The sequence below is a fragment of the Haematobia irritans genome, chromosome 1 (assembly GCF_050003625.1).
Source record: "Haematobia irritans isolate KBUSLIRL chromosome 1, ASM5000362v1, whole genome shotgun sequence".
Classification (NCBI taxonomy): Eukaryota; Metazoa; Arthropoda; class Insecta; order Diptera; family Muscidae; genus Haematobia; species Haematobia irritans.
Window position 1 is genome coordinate 56,676,017 of NC_134397.1, and position 18,098 is coordinate 56,694,114.

At 28.6% G+C, this 18,098-nt stretch overlaps 1 protein-coding gene across 8 annotated transcripts in view; it reads left to right on the top strand.

Annotated features, from left to right (window-relative positions):
• The window catches only part of Alh (coiled coil domain containing protein Alhambra), a 103,898-nt gene that overhangs the window by 58,080 nt on the left and 27,720 nt on the right, over positions 1 to 18,098 (top strand). For all 8 annotated transcript variants that reach the window (XM_075290429.1, XM_075290432.1, XM_075290428.1 and 5 more), the window contains 2 exons: positions 13,463 to 13,955; positions 14,013 to 14,388. In XM_075290429.1, the coding sequence (XP_075146544.1) occupies positions 13,463 to 13,955; positions 14,013 to 14,388 (869 nt within the window). The remainder of the gene's footprint in view (positions 1 to 13,462; positions 13,956 to 14,012; positions 14,389 to 18,098) is intronic.

An 18,098-nucleotide genomic window follows, 5' to 3' on the forward strand; every position in this document is an offset into this window, starting at 1 on the left:
AAATGTCAAAGATAGATATCCTAAGTTCAGTTAAAAATTTAAGAACAAGTTTATAAAAGTTTGAAGGTTAGGTTAGGTGGCAGCCCACTCACTTAGACTATTCAGTCCATTGTGATACCACATTGGTGAACTTCTCTCTTACCATTGAGTGCTGCCCGATTCCATGTTAAGCTCAATGACAAGGGACCTCCTTTTTATAGCCGAGTTCGAACGGCGTTCCACATTGCAGTGAAACCACTTAGAGAAGCTTTGAAACCCTCAGAAATGTCACCAGCATTACTGAGGTGGGATAATCCACCGCTGAAAAATTTTTTGGTGTTCGGTCGAAGCAGGAATCGAACCCACGACCTTGTGTATGCAAGGCGGGCATGTTAACCATTGCACCACGGTGGCTCCCAGTTTGAAAGTTAATGAAAATATCTTTCTTTGAAAGACATTTTCCTTTATTATTATTATTAAAAAATTTTTGTTCTAAATTTTATTAAATATATTCTATTATATTAAATTGAGATCAAGTTGATGGTGCCAAATGTATAATCACAAATATTCATTTGAGCTCCAAAAGGAGAAAAGGCAAGTTGGATAGTAACAAACAATTTTATAAAAAAAAATTCCAATCTTAAAGGGAAACAGCTGTGCTTTCTGGAATAATCCTATTCTTCATATTCCCCCATAACTGATCATTGTTGAGAAACCTAACATCTGCTGATTAAGCTGTAAACAAAATGGAAAAAATCGTATTATATAACTGATCATCAAACATCCATTCACTTAAGAACAATCCTTCCCTAATAAAGTATGTATAACATATATATCCTGCCTTAAGGATAAGCAGAAATTTAAAACCCTGGGATAAAGACCGAGAGCGAGAGAGGTAAAAAGGGGGAAACTTTCTTAGGGCAAAAAAAAAAGAAAATAGTTTTATTCACGAAATCATTCACAGCTGCCCGGTTTGAGGTACAACACAAGAATGTGAATAATGACTAAGGTTCCCTCTTTTTGATAGGCGCATACCCTCATGTCCTGTGTACCAAAATGTCTTAAATGTGTGTGTGTTCTTTTTTGTTATCCCCATCTTATTACGAAAACTACTTTGTGTGGTAAAAAAGGAACAAATGTTTTGTTGTTTTTTTTTTTTTTGCGTTTAGGTAGTCAGGATATTTTCCAAGTAGGATGTTACTTGCATTTTCTCTATATATTTTGTTATTGTTTTCTTTGGTCCTGTTCTTAATATTTCCTTCTTATAGCTGTTATCTTACAAATACCATGTGTAATCCTTGGTAATTTCATGTAGCCGGTGTTTTTGTTGTTGTTGGACATGGCAACATGGCACATGTTTACCTTCCTTTACTGACAATATAGTGAAGGGTCTAACCAAATAATTTTAGATGTCTATATATAAACACACAAGCCTATAACGTACTATTTATCTGACAGGTGTTTATGTTTATTTTGAGTTTTGTCTTTGTAATTTATTACAATATTGCACTTTATTTATTATTGGTTAATCGATATTTCCAGTCTCTGTACACAGTCTCTTTTAAAAGATGGTTGGCAATTCGTTTGATGTTAAACATTTGTAGTAGGCAATCAAAAGAAGGAAAATAAGGTTGGCAACCTTGCTGTGAGATAATTCAGAAAGAGTGCGAGGTTTGCTTGCATAGAGAGAACCAAAATGTCCGTCCCGTCGATTTTTTCATAAGCAGCTCTACCAAATAAAAATATAATCCAGTATTAATACACTGAATTATTGAAAATTAACGAAATCGTCTTTAAATTGCTTGACTTTTTGTTGATAGGAGAATGCCTAACAACTCTTTATTTTAAGATTTTTTACATGAAACACAACTTCTATTTGAAGTGAAGTCTGACTTTGGAACTTTAAGCTGTAGTTAAGTCGGGTTTAAAGGACTCCGATAGCACATGCATTTGAAATTTTCCTCCACACACAAAAACATTTTTTTCTGATTCAATCACGAAATTAATTGATCCAATTATTTGTTTAATTGAAAAGTCTTCAATCACGAAAATGATAGTATCAATCACATTTTAATTGGGCATAGAAAAAAGTATTGATTAAAAAAAAATAATTGATTTCACTAGCAAATTTCAATTAATTTTTAAATTGGAAAATTTGAAATATTTTATTTCTATAAAAAATTTTGCCAAACATTTTTTTTCTATAGAAAATTTCGTCAAAATTTTATTTCTATAGAAAATTTTTGCCAAAAATTTTATTCCTATAGAAAAAATTCCAAATTTTTTATTTCTATAGAAAATTTTGTCAAAATTTTATTTTTATAGAAAATTTCTCCAAAATGTTAGAAGGTACCAAATTTATGAAGGTACCATGAATTCTACCAATCTACAAAACAGTAAAAACAACTATCATTTTTGGTAGAAAACTGTGGCAACCGTGATTACAATATTACGGTAGTCTTTGTAAGCGGATATAAAACTAAAAAATAAAAAACAATATTTAAAATTGAGGAGTTGAAAAACAAAATTTTATTTTCTTTGAGTCTATAGGAGCTCTTGACAATATTCTTCTAATGGAATTTTTGTTTAAAAATAGTAAAAAGTACTTTTTCGCTCAAAAAATACCTTTTTTATATTTTCTTAAAAATTTTATTTTCCATCCCTGAATTTAGGCGACCAATGGTGTTCACTTCTGAGAGGTTTCACTGTGTATCAAAGCAACAAAATATTCTCTTAATTAAAACAACGATGCAAAATTATCAAAATAAGAGAAGGGAAGCAAAGATTTTTGCCCTAAATTTTATATATAAAATTTAAAGCAAAAATTATAAACTTTCCTTTAAACTAAAAAAATTCGCTAATTATTTCTTTAATATTAGGTCAATATTTTTTTCTGTGCAAAAATTTATTCAGTATTCGTGGTCAAGCTGAGCAAGTGGTTTAAGCTGAGACGAAATTATATTTAGTAATTGCACACAAAAAATTGTTTTTCTAATTCAATTACGAAATTAATTGATCCAATTAATTTTTTAATTGAAATGTCTTCAATCACGAAAATGATAGTATCAATCACAGTTTTAATTGGTCATAGAAAAAATTCTTGATTAAAATATTAATTGATTTCATTAGCAAATTTCAATCAATTTTTTAATTGATTCAATTAAAAATTTAATTGATGTTGATAGCCAAACTCAATTAATTTTTTAATTAAGAAATGTAACTATTTTCAATTATTTTCTGAATTGGTTTTTATTTGGATTAACAATTGATTGTTTGAAATACATTTTTAATTAAAAATTAAAAAATATTCATCACTTTCATTAACTGACTTAGTCTTCCGAATTTGATTAAAAAGTTAATTGTATCAATTAATGTTTTAATTAAAAATTTTTAAATTTTCAATCATCGACTTAATTGACTTAATATTTCTATCTTGATAAAAAAGTTAATTGTATCAATTAATTTATTAATTGAAATTTTTTTCAACTTCAATTAACTTTTTAATTGGAAATATTTTGGTGATATTTTTTTCTGTGTGGTAACATATCGCAACGTTTTTAGAATCAAAAACCACATTATTATAGTTATATGAATATTTTTGTCGAATATAGCTTTACTTTTATTTTGGAAATGCTTCTCAGTTATATTAACCACAAACCTTTACACAAACATTCTAATTGAATGACTATAGAAATGCAGAATATGCGTCTTTAGTGTGTTCATGTTTTATTTAATTGAGAAAAACATGCAATGGATGAATAACAATAAACTCAGGCGGTGATGACCCATTACAGGCAATCCAAATAATCTATCCATCCATCATGCGTCATATGGTGGTGGTGCTGGTATGCTGTATTGTATAGCTGTCGTCCTGTCTATATTCCGACTTTGACCGCACATCCTGTGATGTATGATGCGTGTCTTTTTATTTGTTGCAAACTTATTGTTAGTCAATTATTGGTGTTTTTTTTTGTTTTACCCAATTTTGTTTGCTGTTGGCCAAATCGGGTTTTGCAAAATTGACTGCCGGCCGGTCTCTACTATGGCTTGGTTGTTTTAGTTTATTTTTTTCGTAACCCTTTAGGCAGTTTAAACCACAAAAATTAGTGAATACGCAGACACAGCAATATGCATGCGAAGAAAAAAAAAAAATAGCCAGAAAGGAAATAAAAACAAAAGTGAACGAATTTATGGGCAGGCAAGATATAATATCGAGCATACACCCAGAAAAAAATAAAAAATTACGTTTATATACATCTTTTTTATTAAAATTTTAATAGTAGGGTCTACTATACACTCAAAGAAAAAATACCTTCCTCCAGAATGAAATTTTAGAGAAATGAAATACTCTTTTGTTATAAAGTATTTTCTTTAAGAGCAAATTTATAACAACTGTTGTGAACGATTGTCTATATTTTGTATTTGTTTCTAAATAAATTTTTTTTGCATCCTAAGAAAAAAATTTTTTGATTCAATCACGAAATTAATTGATCCGATTAATTTTTAATTGAAATGTCTACATTAACTAAAATGAATGAATCAATTAAAAAATTAACTGAAAAATTTGTTGAATGAATTAAATTTTTAATTGAATGTTTTTTAAAACTTTTTTTAATGGAAAAAATTTTCGTGAACATTTTTTCTGTGAATAGAAAACTCTACTATTTGACTGGCAATGCCGTTTTCTTAATCCTTGATTATTTATTCTGTCGATGAAACAGTTTAACGGATTGAAAATTTTATTAAACTGTGCTTTATTCTATGACATTGTCGCCAGTATTTTTTAAGCTTTTGTCTCCAAATTGAAACGATTTCACCCCCAAAAATCCGACAAAATTTTATTTCTATGGAAAATGCTGTCGAAATTTTATTTCTATAGAAAATTTTGTCAAAATTTTATTTTTATAGAAAATCTTGTCAGAATTTTATTTCTATAGTAAATTTTGTCAAAATTTTACCTCCATAAAAATTTTTTTTTCAAAAATGTATCTCTATAGAAAAGTTTGTCAAAATTTTATTTGTATAGAAAATTTTGTCAAAATTTTATCTATAGAAAATTTTGTCAAAAATTTATCTCTATAGGAAATTTTGTCAAAACTTTATCTCTATAGAAAATTTTGTTAAAAATTTTATCTCTATAGAAAATTTTGTCAAAATTTTATCTCTATAGAAAATTTTGTTAAAAATTTTATCTCTATAGAAAATTTTGTCAAACTTTTATCTCTATAGAAAATTTTGTCAAAATTTTATCTCTATAGAAAATTTTGTCAAAATTTTATATCTATAGAAAATTTTGTCAAAATTTTATCTCTATAGAAAATTTTGTCTTTGTTTCTAAATAAATTTTTTTGCATCCTAAGAAAATTTCCTAAGAAAAAACAAATTTCTGATTCAATCACGAAATTAATTGATCCGATTAATTTTTAATTGAAATGTCTACAATAACTAAAATGATAGTATCAATTAAAAAATTAATTGAAAAATTTATTGAATCAATTAAATTTTTAATTGAATATTTTTTAAAACTTTTTTTAATGGAGACAATTTTCGTGAAAATTTTTTTTTTGTGAATAGAAAAGTCTACTATTTGACTGACAATGCCGTTTTCTTAAACCTTGTTTATTTATTCTGTCGATAAAACAGTTTAACGGATTGAAAATTTTATTAAACTCTATTTTATTCTATGGCAGTGTCGCCAGTATTTTTTAAGCTTGGAGACACCAAATTGAAACGATATTCTGTCGATAAAACAGTTTAACGAATTGAAAATTTTATTAACCTGTGGTTTATTCTATGGCAGTGTCGCCAGTATTTTTTAAAGCTTTTGTCTCCAAATTGAAACGATTTCACCCCCAAAAATCCGACAAAATTTTATTTCTATAGAAAATCTTGTCAAAATTTTATTTCTTTAGTAAATTTTGTCAAAATTTTATCTCTATAGAAAATTTTGTCAAAATTTTATCTCCATAAATTTTTTTTTTTCAAAAATGTATCTCTATAGAAAATTTTGTCAAAATTTTATCTCTATAGAAAATTTTGTCAAAATTTTATCTCTATAGAAAATTTTGTCAAAATTTTATCTCTATAGAAAATTTTGTCAAAATTTTATCTCTATAGAAAATTTTGTCAAAATTTTATCTCTATAGAAAATTTTGTTAAAAATTTTATCTCTATAGAAAATTTTGTCAAAAATTTATCTCTATAGAAAATTTTGTCAAAATTTTATCTCTATAGAAAATTTTGTTAAAAATTTTATCTCTATAGAAAACTTTGTCAAAATTTTATCTCTATAGAAAACTTTGTCAAAATTTTATCTCTATAGAAAATTTTGTTAAAAATTTTATCTCTATAGAAAATTTTGTCAAAATTTTATCTCTTAGAAAATTTTGTTAAAAATTTATCTCTTAGAAAATTTTGTTAAAAATTTTATCTCTATAGAAAATTTTGTCAAATTAAGGAAATTAATTATATAAAAGTTTGTGAAATACCTCTTAGTTGGAGTTTGATATTTTGCAAAATTTACCAAAACATCAAGAATTTTACCTATTTACCAAACAGTAAAAAATCTACCATTTTTGTAAGAATTCTACCAATTGTGGGAGCCACCGTGGTGCAATGGTTAGCATTGCACCACAGCCTTGCATACACAAGGTCGTGGGTTCGATTCCTGTTTCGACCGAACACCAAAAATTTTTCAGCGGTGGATTATCCCACCTCAGTAATGCTGGTGACATTTCTGAGGGTTTCAAAGCTTCTCTAAGTGGTTTCACTGCAATGTGGAACGCCGTTCGGACTCGGCTATAAAAATGGAGGTCCCTTGTCATTGAGCTTAACATGGAATCGGGCAGCACTCAGTGATAAGTTCACCAATGTGGTATCACAATGGACTGAATAGTCTAAGTGAGCCTGATACATCGGGCTGCCACCTAACCTAACCTACCAATTGTGGCAACCGTGGCTAGGACCCCTGTTTCCATTTCTAGTCAACAGGCTCCATTTGCAATACTCGCTGCATATTAATCCCAAAATTTCTAGAAATTCCCCCATCAAATCCCCAAGTACCCAACATAAAAATATCGTCCACAGAGGGAAATCTCCAATTTTGATAAAATTGCTCAATAGTGGCAACACTGTTCTATGGTTAATACTAATCGAAAATTAACGAAATGTGTCCCTAAGATTGAGTCAATAAAATAAATTCGTTTATGTAACGAATTTATTTCGTTACTATTACAAATTATTTCTTAACCAACAATTCGTTTCATATCATTAATGAATAGTTTCATTGCCCTAACGAAAAGGATTTGTTATATCAATGAAAATTTTACGTTAGCTCAATTTTAATGAAATGTTCTTAATGTGCAAAGACTATGTATACCTACATTTTATGATATGTGATATGATTGTATATGTAGAAATAGTAGCTGGACCGCATTTTTAAGTGGTGCATATTTGTAACTTATGGCGATTTCGATTTGCAACATTCTCGAAATTGATTGCAAAATATAAAGGACACCGTCATAGCGTTTGGGTCCTGCATCCCTCACAATATTATGAATTAACAATAACTTTAGAATGACACTATCATGTGGACGAACATACAATGAGGAAAAAAGTATTGTAACACCAAGGCAACATTTTTTTTTTGCGAAACCAAAACGCCCTTAGACAGAGTTCAGTTGAAATATTGAAAATAATATTCAAAACAATTTCCTACATTTGAGTCAACAGTTTCAGACATATTCTAGATATTTCCAGATATTTTTTTTTGTGTTCCTTAAATGAAGTGAACTTTTTTTTACAACAAAAAAACATATTCCAAACTTTTTCCATCTTATTTGGTCAATATTTGCTTTTTTTTGTATAATTAGAACGATTCATTTCCCCTAAATATGTCTTCCACATGCCGAGATTTTGTGAAACATACCACACTTGGTTGCATTGAATACATGGGACGTGTGTATTATAAATCCCGGAACACTTTCATCGATTCTAATATGCGTATGGATATAGCTAGATAGGCATTGTGCCGACAATTCTCATATTCGTTAATGTGATTATGTCGTGCATCTACCACCCCATCCATATTTGAACTATATCCTCCTCTACACCCAACACTTCCCAAAGTATCCTCCCTCTACCCAACAAACCCCAATTTTCCCGTTTATCGAAAGATGCACATGCACAGTTACACACACATACACATACGCACTCATAGATTTATTTTTGTTACTCTCTGCTTCACTCTTTCTATGCCTATGCCTATGTCTCTTTCGCTGTTTGTTTTTGTACCTTTCACTCTTAGTACATTCAACCTGTCGCTCAAATGCATTTTTATCGTTATTATTCATGTTTTTGTGCATTGACTGTGTCTACAAATACAATCTATCTGTGTTATGTATCTATCTATAAAAATCATTTTGACCAACCTCCACCCCCTTCCTCCACCCATAGGCATAAGGTATAATAAGTTATAGCATACTATACGATGACGTTCGCTATTGCAACATTGACTTTTGTTGCAGTTACGATTTTATTTCGCTTTGTCTATTTCTGTTACATCTTCCGCCATTGCCTCATCCCACTCTCGCTATTAAACAGTTTGGGTTGTCAATTGCAATCGTTTTTCATCGGCCTTTTCATTTTTCTCTATCCGGCAGTGATATCAATGTAGCGTTTTATGAAAAACCAAAATATTGCGAATTCTTTTGGTAATCTGTAGATGTTAACACTAACACTAAAAATACAAAAAAAGGATAGAGATACTTTGCACAACCCAACATAACTTGTGGAAATGATCTAAAGCTTCTATTCAAGCAACCCTGTAATACTACATATTTTTAGGAAGATATTTTGGGTATAATGGGTACTAACAGGTTGGCTGATAAGTCCCCGGTCTAACAAAGAAAAACACATTTTTTTTTGTCAAAATTCGTTTTTATTATTCAACATAGTTCCCTTCAAGAGCGATACAACGATTATAACGACCTTCCAATTTTTTTATACCATTTTGGTAGTACTCCTTCGGTTTTGCCTCAAAATAGGCTTCAGTTTCGGCGATCACCTCTTCATTCCAGCCAAATTTTTTCCTTGCAAGCATCCTTTTGAGGTCTGAGAACAAGAAAAAGTCGCTGGGAGCCAGATCTGGAGAATACGGTGGGTGGGGAAGCAATTCGAAGTCCAATTCATGAATTTTTGCCATCGTTCTCAATGACTTGTGGCACGGTGCGTTGTCTTGGTGGAACAACACATTTTTCTTCTTCATATGGGGCCGTTTTGCCGCGATTTCGACCTTCAAACGCTCCAATAACGCCATATAATAGTCACTGTTGATGGTTTTTCCCTTCTCAAGATAATCGATAAAAATTATTCCAAGCGCATTCCAAAAAACAGAGGTCATTTGCCAGTGGACTTTTGAGTCTTTCCACGCTTCGGAGACGGTTCACTGGTCGCTGTCCACTCAACCGACTGCCGATTGGACTCAAGAGTGTAGTGATGGAGCCATGTTTCATCCATTGTCACATATCGACGGAAAAACTCGGGTGTATTACGAGTTAACAGCTGCAAAATCCGCTCAGAATCATCAACACGTTGTTGTTTTTGGTCAAATGTGAGCTTGCACAGAGCTTCCGCATATGCAAATATTGATGAATGATATGACCAACACGTTCCTTTGATATCTTTAAGGCCTCTGCTATCTCGATCAACTTCATTTTACGGTCATTCAAAATGATTTTTTTGATTTTTTCGTCGGTAACCACCTCTTTCGGGCGTCAACTGCGTTCACCGTCCTCCGTGCTCATTTCACCACGCTTGAATTTTGCATACCAATCTATTATTCTTGATTTCCCCGGGGCAGAGTCCGGAAACTCATTATCAAGCCAAGTTTTTGCTTCCACCGTATTTTTTCCCTTCAGAAAACAGTATTTTATCAAAACACGAAATTCCTTTTTTTCCATTTTTTTTTCAAAATAACAAAAGTTGCTTCACAAAAGACGCTCTATCTCACAAACTAATTGAATTACAGACGTCAAATTTTGACACGAATAATTTGAAGGTTGGTACTATATAAAAATAATATGCATTTAATACTAGCGACGCCATCTATGTGTCAGACCGGGGACTTATCAGCCAACCTGTTACTATACCGTTGTTCAAAAAGAGCATGGGCAGCACTACTTATGGCCTACCATCTGCTTTAATATGAGAAAATTTTGTTTTCCCTGCGAATATGAATACTTGAAAAATTTATGCATTTTCCTTCTTACTGTTCAATAACGAAAAATACATCAAAAGTAGAGAGTCTATATTAGAATAAACTATGGACTAAATTACATTGCTAATTTTTATTTGTAATTTAATATCAAACTTTACACTCTCATCTCAAAAATTACTCTCTTCAAAAGATCTTCCTGTTTACCTGAGTATCACTATGTCTCTTATCTCTTTTCATCGCTCTTAAAACAATTTATTGTTACATTGAGTTGTAGCACATCCCACCTTGTGTTGTTGTTGTTTTTTATTATTACGAAATACAATTTGTTGGCAAAATGCAAAAAAAATGCTTTTGTCGTAATTTTCATTTCACTGTATGCGTATGCATTGAGTAAACATGGAATAGGTTTTTTTCAATACTTGTCTTATTCCCAGAAAAGCGGAAATGTATACATAAAAGCGTTATTTTTTGTCATGCCTTTTCATTACTATTCATCGTATTATGTATATGTCTCCATTCCATGTTGTTCTAATTATGAAAACAAATAATAATGCTAAAATTATGTATATGAACTCAATTATTATAAGGTTAATTAGCGATTATACAAAAGTAATTGCATTTGCTATGATGAGTGATGAAGTATTCATGAAAGCCTATCATCTAGGAGATTCTATGCAGGGAAAATCAAAGATTTTTTTATATGTGAAGGTGGGTGGGTACTATGTTCAGAGTTTTCACTAAAACTCAAATACAAAACTTTGTATGACGACGGTTCTATTATAAAATCTTGTAAAAACTTGAATGGAAAAGTTTTAAAGAATTGATTGCGAACAATTTCTTCATAAAAGTAACCGTGGAATCGTAAAATCTGTTTATCGGCTTGAAAATAGATCATAGTACCCATCTTGATATATACTCTCTCCTCTCTCTTTTATCAATGTCAAAGTGTGGCAGTGTTGCCAGGTTAGGGGTTTCCCCCCCAAATTTAGGGGGTTTTTTCATGTTTAGGGGGATTTTTAGGGGTAAAATTTATTTGGGGGGATTTTTGGGGGTAAAAAATTATTTCAGACCTTATAAAGTGGAGCAATTCTCAAGCAAATTCGGAACAATTATAGCATGAGTTATGGGAAAAAAGATGCGGAAAGTCCACAAGAAGATCCTAAATACAAACAAGTATCCAATAGCATTATTTTCGTTATCTTTTTTAAACTCTTCTGTTAAAAGGGCATTTTTAATATTTGACAAAATTAAAAACAATCGTATTTTATCTTAGCGGCTGAAAGCTTTTTAAGAGTAAGCCCGCTCTTTAAATTGATATACATATTGTATTATTACATCCATAAAAAAATAATTTCCTCAGGGATGAAATTTTAAATAAACGAAAATCTCTTTTGTTTTAAAGTATTTTCTTAAATAGCAAATTTTATTTTTTATTTCAAACGAAAAAAAATTTTGGCATCAAAAGAAAACTTAGTTTTTCTAAAATTTCGTTTCTCAGGAAAGAACTCTTCTTTCAGGATATATATTTGTGTTAAATTTAATTTTTAAAGTGTATCACTACAGGATTTTTTTCACGTAATTTTGGGACCACTTTTTGTACTTTTATACTCTGAAATTTTTTTGGGGGTTTTTGAAAAAAGCTTAGACCAATTTAGGGGTTTTTTTCTTAAGATTTGGGGGGAAGAATCAAAAATCACCTGGCAACACTGAAGTGTGGTGAGGCATATGAGAAGAAATTGCTAATCTGTCAAATTTTCCAATAAATATTCACTTTCACTTTAAATTTTCGTCATAATTTTTACACAATTATATCTTTTTTTCTACCAAAAAAAAACTACCAAACTATAGAAATAATGTCAATATTTTATTTCTATAGACAATTTTATTAAAATCTTATTTCTATAGTACATTTTCTCAAACTTTTATTTCTATACTAAACTTTGTCAAAATTTTATTCACAAAGAAAATTTTGTCAAAATTACGTATCTATAGAAAGTTTTGTCAAAAAGTTACTTCTATAGAATATTTTAACAAAATTTTATTATAGAAAATTTTGTTAATATTTTTTTTTTCTATAGAAAATTTTGTCAAAATTTTATTGCTATAGAAAATTTTTTTCTATAGAAAATTTTGTCAAAATTTTATTCCTATAAAAAATTTTGTCAAAATTTTATTGCTATAGAAAATGTTGTCAAAATTTTATTTCTAAAATTTTTTTCTTTTTCTATAGAAAATTTTGTCAAAATTTTATTGCTATAGAAAATGTTGTCAAAACTATTGCTATAAAAAATTTTGTCAAAATTTTATTGCTATAGAAAATTTTGTCAAAATGTTATTGTTATACAAAATTTTGTCAACATTTTATAACCATAGAAAATTTTGTCAATATTTTCTTTCGATAGAATATTTTGTTGATGTTTCTATAAAAAATTTTGTAAAATCTTTTTCTATAGAAAATTTTGTCAAAATTTTATTTCTATAGAAAATTTTGTCAAAGTTTTATTTCTGTAGAAAATTTTGTCAATGTTTATTTCTATAGAAAATTTTGTCAAAATTTTATTTCTATAGAAAATTTTGTCAAAATTTTATTTCTATACAAAATTTTGTCAAAATTTTATTGCTATAGAAAATTTTGTCAAAATTTTATTGCTATAGAAAATTTTGTCAAAATGTTATTGCTATAGAAATTTTTTTCATAATTTTATTTCTATAGAAAATTTTGTGAAAATTTTATTTCTATAGAAAATATCACATATTATTGCTATAGAAAAATTTGTCAAAATTTTATTGCTATAGAAAATGTTGTCAAAATTTTATTGCTATAGAAAATTTTGTCAAAATTATAGAGGAGGATGTTGTTGCTATAGAAAATTTTGCCAAAATTTTAGTTCTATAGAAATTATTGTCAAAATTTTATTTCTATAGAAAATTTTCTTGGAGAGGAATATTTTGCAAAATCTACCAAAATATAAAGAATTCTACCAATCTACCAAACAGTAAAAAATACAACACATCTATCAATCGCTCGAAATGCTGTAATTCACATTTAAATGTATAACTTTAAACCACTTTGAACCGATTTAATTATAAGTTGCAGTCGCAGGGTGTAAAACCATAAATTTGAGCCAGCACAAGAATACTTTCATTATCTTGTCTGAAGTTTTCATGTTTACGTTTTTCTTTTTAGAAATCTATTTTAGTATTAAAAATCTACACTAAATATTGTATGCAATAAAATTAATCGATATCTATTTCATCTCTTTTTAGCAAAAAACCGAATTAAGTCCACCCGCACATCAATCGGTTTCCAATGTTGAAACTTCACAAAATAGCCGAGAGGTTACTGCTGCTTCTCTATCATCAGCGAGTAGTAGTCAAACATCGGGACATCATAAATCTACAGGAGGAGGACCATCGTCTGGTGGTGGTGGTTTAGGAGGAAATGAAGCCAAAGTTAATTCTAATGCCATTCTAGGGGGAGGATCATCTGGTACAAATACTTCAATATCACATAAAAATTCCAATACATCAGCCAAGGAGCGAGAAGAGCGATATGCTGCAGCACAAGCTGCATTAGCAGCAGCAAATGGTGGAGGCAATAATGTAACAACCAGTACGGCGCAGCAATCATCTGCCTCGGCGGCGGGTAATAATGCACCTAGTTTATATGTATCCGTGCCATTGTCAAATGCTAATGTACCTGGAATTAATATACCCACAACAACGTCAGCAACAGCCCCAACTTCAACAGTGAATCAAGGTATGACTATTAATTTGTTTGTTGAATTTTTATATTAACCTTGTTTTCCTTTTGTAGATCCTTCAACTACAACACAAAATACACGATCGACTAGTCAACAACAACTGGCTGTACCAACCTCCTCATCAACACCAACGTCATTAGATCGTCAATCTCCATTTAATGCGATATCTACAACATCCTCCTCTATACCTTCACCGGCTAATCATCAACAACAATCTGGAAGTGGTGGTGGCGGTGTAATCTACCAACCACAGCAAAGTGGTAAATCGCCAAATCCTCAAACATCAGCGACACCTTCGTCATCCACCACGGGTATGAATTTATCAGCTTCCTCAACGGAAGCGTCCAATTTGAAAGTCGGTTATGAAAAACAAAGCTCCCGTGTCAGTCAAATACAAGAGCAAGAATCGGCTCCCATAAGACGAAGCAGGTTAGTACACCAACTCCATCCAAACTTCTTTAGTTTGGTAATTTCCATTTAAAAGATTTGTTTTTGGACCCGTATACACCGAATCTACTAACGCCTTTTTATTTATTATTGATTATAACAAATAAAAAACTATTATTTTTATATAGCATGTACATTTTATATAGATTTTCTCTCTTTTTATTTTGTTGCTAGTATTTAATTTTTTTTTTTCATCCTTCCTTTGTTGTGATTGTCGCTATTATTGTTCTTTTTTTATCAAAATTATTTTCTTTCATGCTCTTTCAAATGAGTGAGAACTTTGAGACAAAAATTTTGTTGATGTTGTTATTTAAAAATGCAATGAAATTTATAAGCTTTTGTTGTTGTATTTCATTTTTCGATTGATTGGTTTTGCTGACTATTTTTTTGGGGGGAAATATTGAAGATCTTCTTTTCTCGAAGATTTCCAGGAACAAAAAATCATTACATAGGAGCAACTATTGTTTTTTTTTTCACTACAGCCAGCAAATAAAACTACAAATCCAACAGAAACATTTTTCATACCATATCATATTTGGTTAGCCCACTGTTCTAGAAATTGTAGTTAGAATTAAAAAAATATACTTTTTGACCTTTCAACTTTTTTTCTTTAAATTTTGTAAACGTCGACTTTTCCACTTTTCAAAATTAATCCAAAGTCGGGTTCCTTTTCGTTAAAAGTCGATAAGGCAGTCTTGGCCTACATGAAAAGTTTCTTCGTTGATTGTATCATCTACTTGCAGCTGATGCGGAATGTGGTAATTCCGAAACGTGCGTCCATCCAACCATCTTGCAGTCTATAGGGCTTTGCCCAAATAAATTTGACAAACATTATTTTTCTCCGTTGGTTAAGCTACACTTGTAGTTTAGTCAATGTATGGTTTTAAGCTGAAATCAAAAACAACAACAATGATTAAAGGAAAAAAACCAACAATAACAAAACAAAACGAATGAAATAAAATTTTGACAAAATTTTCAATAGAAATAAAATATTGACAAATTTTTCTTTAGAAATAAAATGTTGACAACATTTTCTATAGAAATCAAATTTGGCAAAATTTTCTATAGAAATAAAATTTTGACAAAATTTTCTATAGAAATAAAATTTTGACAAAATTTTCTATAGAAATAAAATTTTGACAAAATTTTCTGTAGAAATAAAATCTTGACAAAGTTTTCTATAGAAATAAAATGTTGACAATATTTTCTATAGAAATAAAATTTTGACAAAATGTTCTATAGAAATAACCTTTTGACAAAATTTTCTATAGAAATAAAATTTTGACGAAATTTTCTATAGAAATAAAATTTTGACAAAATTTTCTATAAAAATAAAATGTTGCCAAATTTTCTATAGAAATAAAATATTGACAAAATTTTCTATAGAAATAAAATTTTGACAAAATTTTCTATATAAATAAAATGTTGACAAAAATTTCTATAAAAATAAAATTTTGACAAAGTTTTCTATAGAAATAAAATGTTGACAACATTTTCTATAAAAATAAAATTTCGAGAAAATTTTCTATAGAAATAAAATTTTGACAAAAATTTCTATAGAAATAAAATGTTGACAAAATTTTCTATAGAAATAAAATTTTGACAAAATTTTCTATAGAAATAAAATTTTGACAAAATTTTCTATAGAAATAAAATATGGAAAAAATTTTCAAATAAATTGTCGACAAAATTTTCTATAGAAATAAAATGTTGACAACATTTTCTATAGAAATAAAATGTTGACAACATTTTCTATAGAAATAAAATGTTGACAACATTTTCTATAAAAATAAAATGTTGACAACATTTGCTATAGAAATAAAATTTTGACAAAATTTTAGAAATAAAATTTTGACAAAATTTTCTATAGAAATAAAATTTTGATAAAATTTTCTAGAGAAATAAAATTTTGACAAAAGTTTCTATAGAAAAAAATTGGCAAATTTTTCTAGAGAAATAAAAATTTGACAAAAATTTTGACAACATTTTCTATAGAAATAAAATATTGACAAATAAAATTTTGACAAAATCTTCTATAGAAATAAAATTTTGACAAAATTTTCTATAGAAATAAAATTTTGACAAAATTTCCAATAGAAATAAAATTTTGACAAAATCTTCTATAGAAATAAAATTTTGACAAAATTTTCTATAGAAATAAAATTTTGACAAAATTTCCAATAGAAATAAAATTTTGACAGGATTTTCTATAGAAATAAAATTTTGACAAAATTTTCTATAGAAATAAAATTTTGACAAAATTTTCTATAGAAATAAAATTTTGACAAAATTTTCTATAGAAATAAAATTTTTGACAAAATTTTCTATAGAAATAAAATTTTGACAAAATTTTCTATAGAAATAAAATTTTGACAAAATTTTCTATAGAAATAAAAAATTGACAAATGTTTCTAGAGAAATAAAATTTTGACAAAATTTTCTATAGAAATAAAATTTTGACAACATTTTCTATAAGAAATAAAATTTTAACAAAATTTTCTATAAGAAATAAAATTTTGACAAAATTTTCTATAAAAATAAAATTTGGTAGATTTTTGGTAAAAATTTCTTAAAATTTTGTTAATGTATTTTTGGCACGAGTGGCAACCGTGATCACAATATTATCGTGGGACTGATAATGAATATAAGTAAATTTCAAACTAGTTTAAAGACCCCAGGGATTTCGTGTTATTCAAACTTATGCTCAGACTCTCAAACTGTTAAAGTTTTATACAATATGACAAGGTTTTATTCAAATTGATTAAGAGGTCTCCACCATGAATGACATTGGCAAACTCGAATTTACATCCCAGAATTTATAGAGGCCTAAAGGTGATTTTTGAAAGAAATTTTTTGGAGAATTCAAGTTGTTATATTTCAGGAGCATTTCCTGTTGCTCTATTTTTCTCTAGGTTATTACGAAATAGAGCAAATTGAAGTACATATTCTTGAGTGGACGAATATACATGGATCTCCAAATATTGCAAAGGCCAAGGAATTCGTGACTTTCAAACGTTTGCACAGGCTCTTAAACTGTTGTATCGGTTCGTGCACACAAAAATTGATCCAATTATTTTGAAATGTCTTCAATCACAGAAATGATAGTATCAATTAAAAAATTAATTGAAAGTCAATTAAAAAGTTTATTGATCCAATTAAAAAATTAATTGATACTAATAATTTTTGTGATTGATTTTAATTGAATATTGTTTAAAACTCACTTAAGAAAAAATTTTCGTGAATTTTTCTCTGTGTGTATATTTGTATGACACAGTTAAAATTTTATACAAATCGACGTTGGCCCAAATTAATTGTCAAAGTCATCTCCTAGAATTTGTAAAGGCGCAAAGACTAATTTCCAAAAAAAAACAAAAAAAAATACAAAATTTAATTAAAATTTAAATAAATAATTTTTCAAATTCTATTACTTGAAAAAATATTGGATGGAATTGAAAAAGAAGCGATTTTTATCAAATAAGGGACGAAAATATTTTTTTAATTTAAATATTTGACCTATGCCAATAATCGAATCGAAATTAAAATATTTCTTGACTGGATTGTAACGAGGGAAATACAGTTTTCTTGGACAAAAAAAAAAAACAATTTTTGTAAGACATTATATATATTTTTTTTTTCATTAATTCAAAGAATATAAATACATCGTCCGATTTTTTTGTGATACATATGGAATT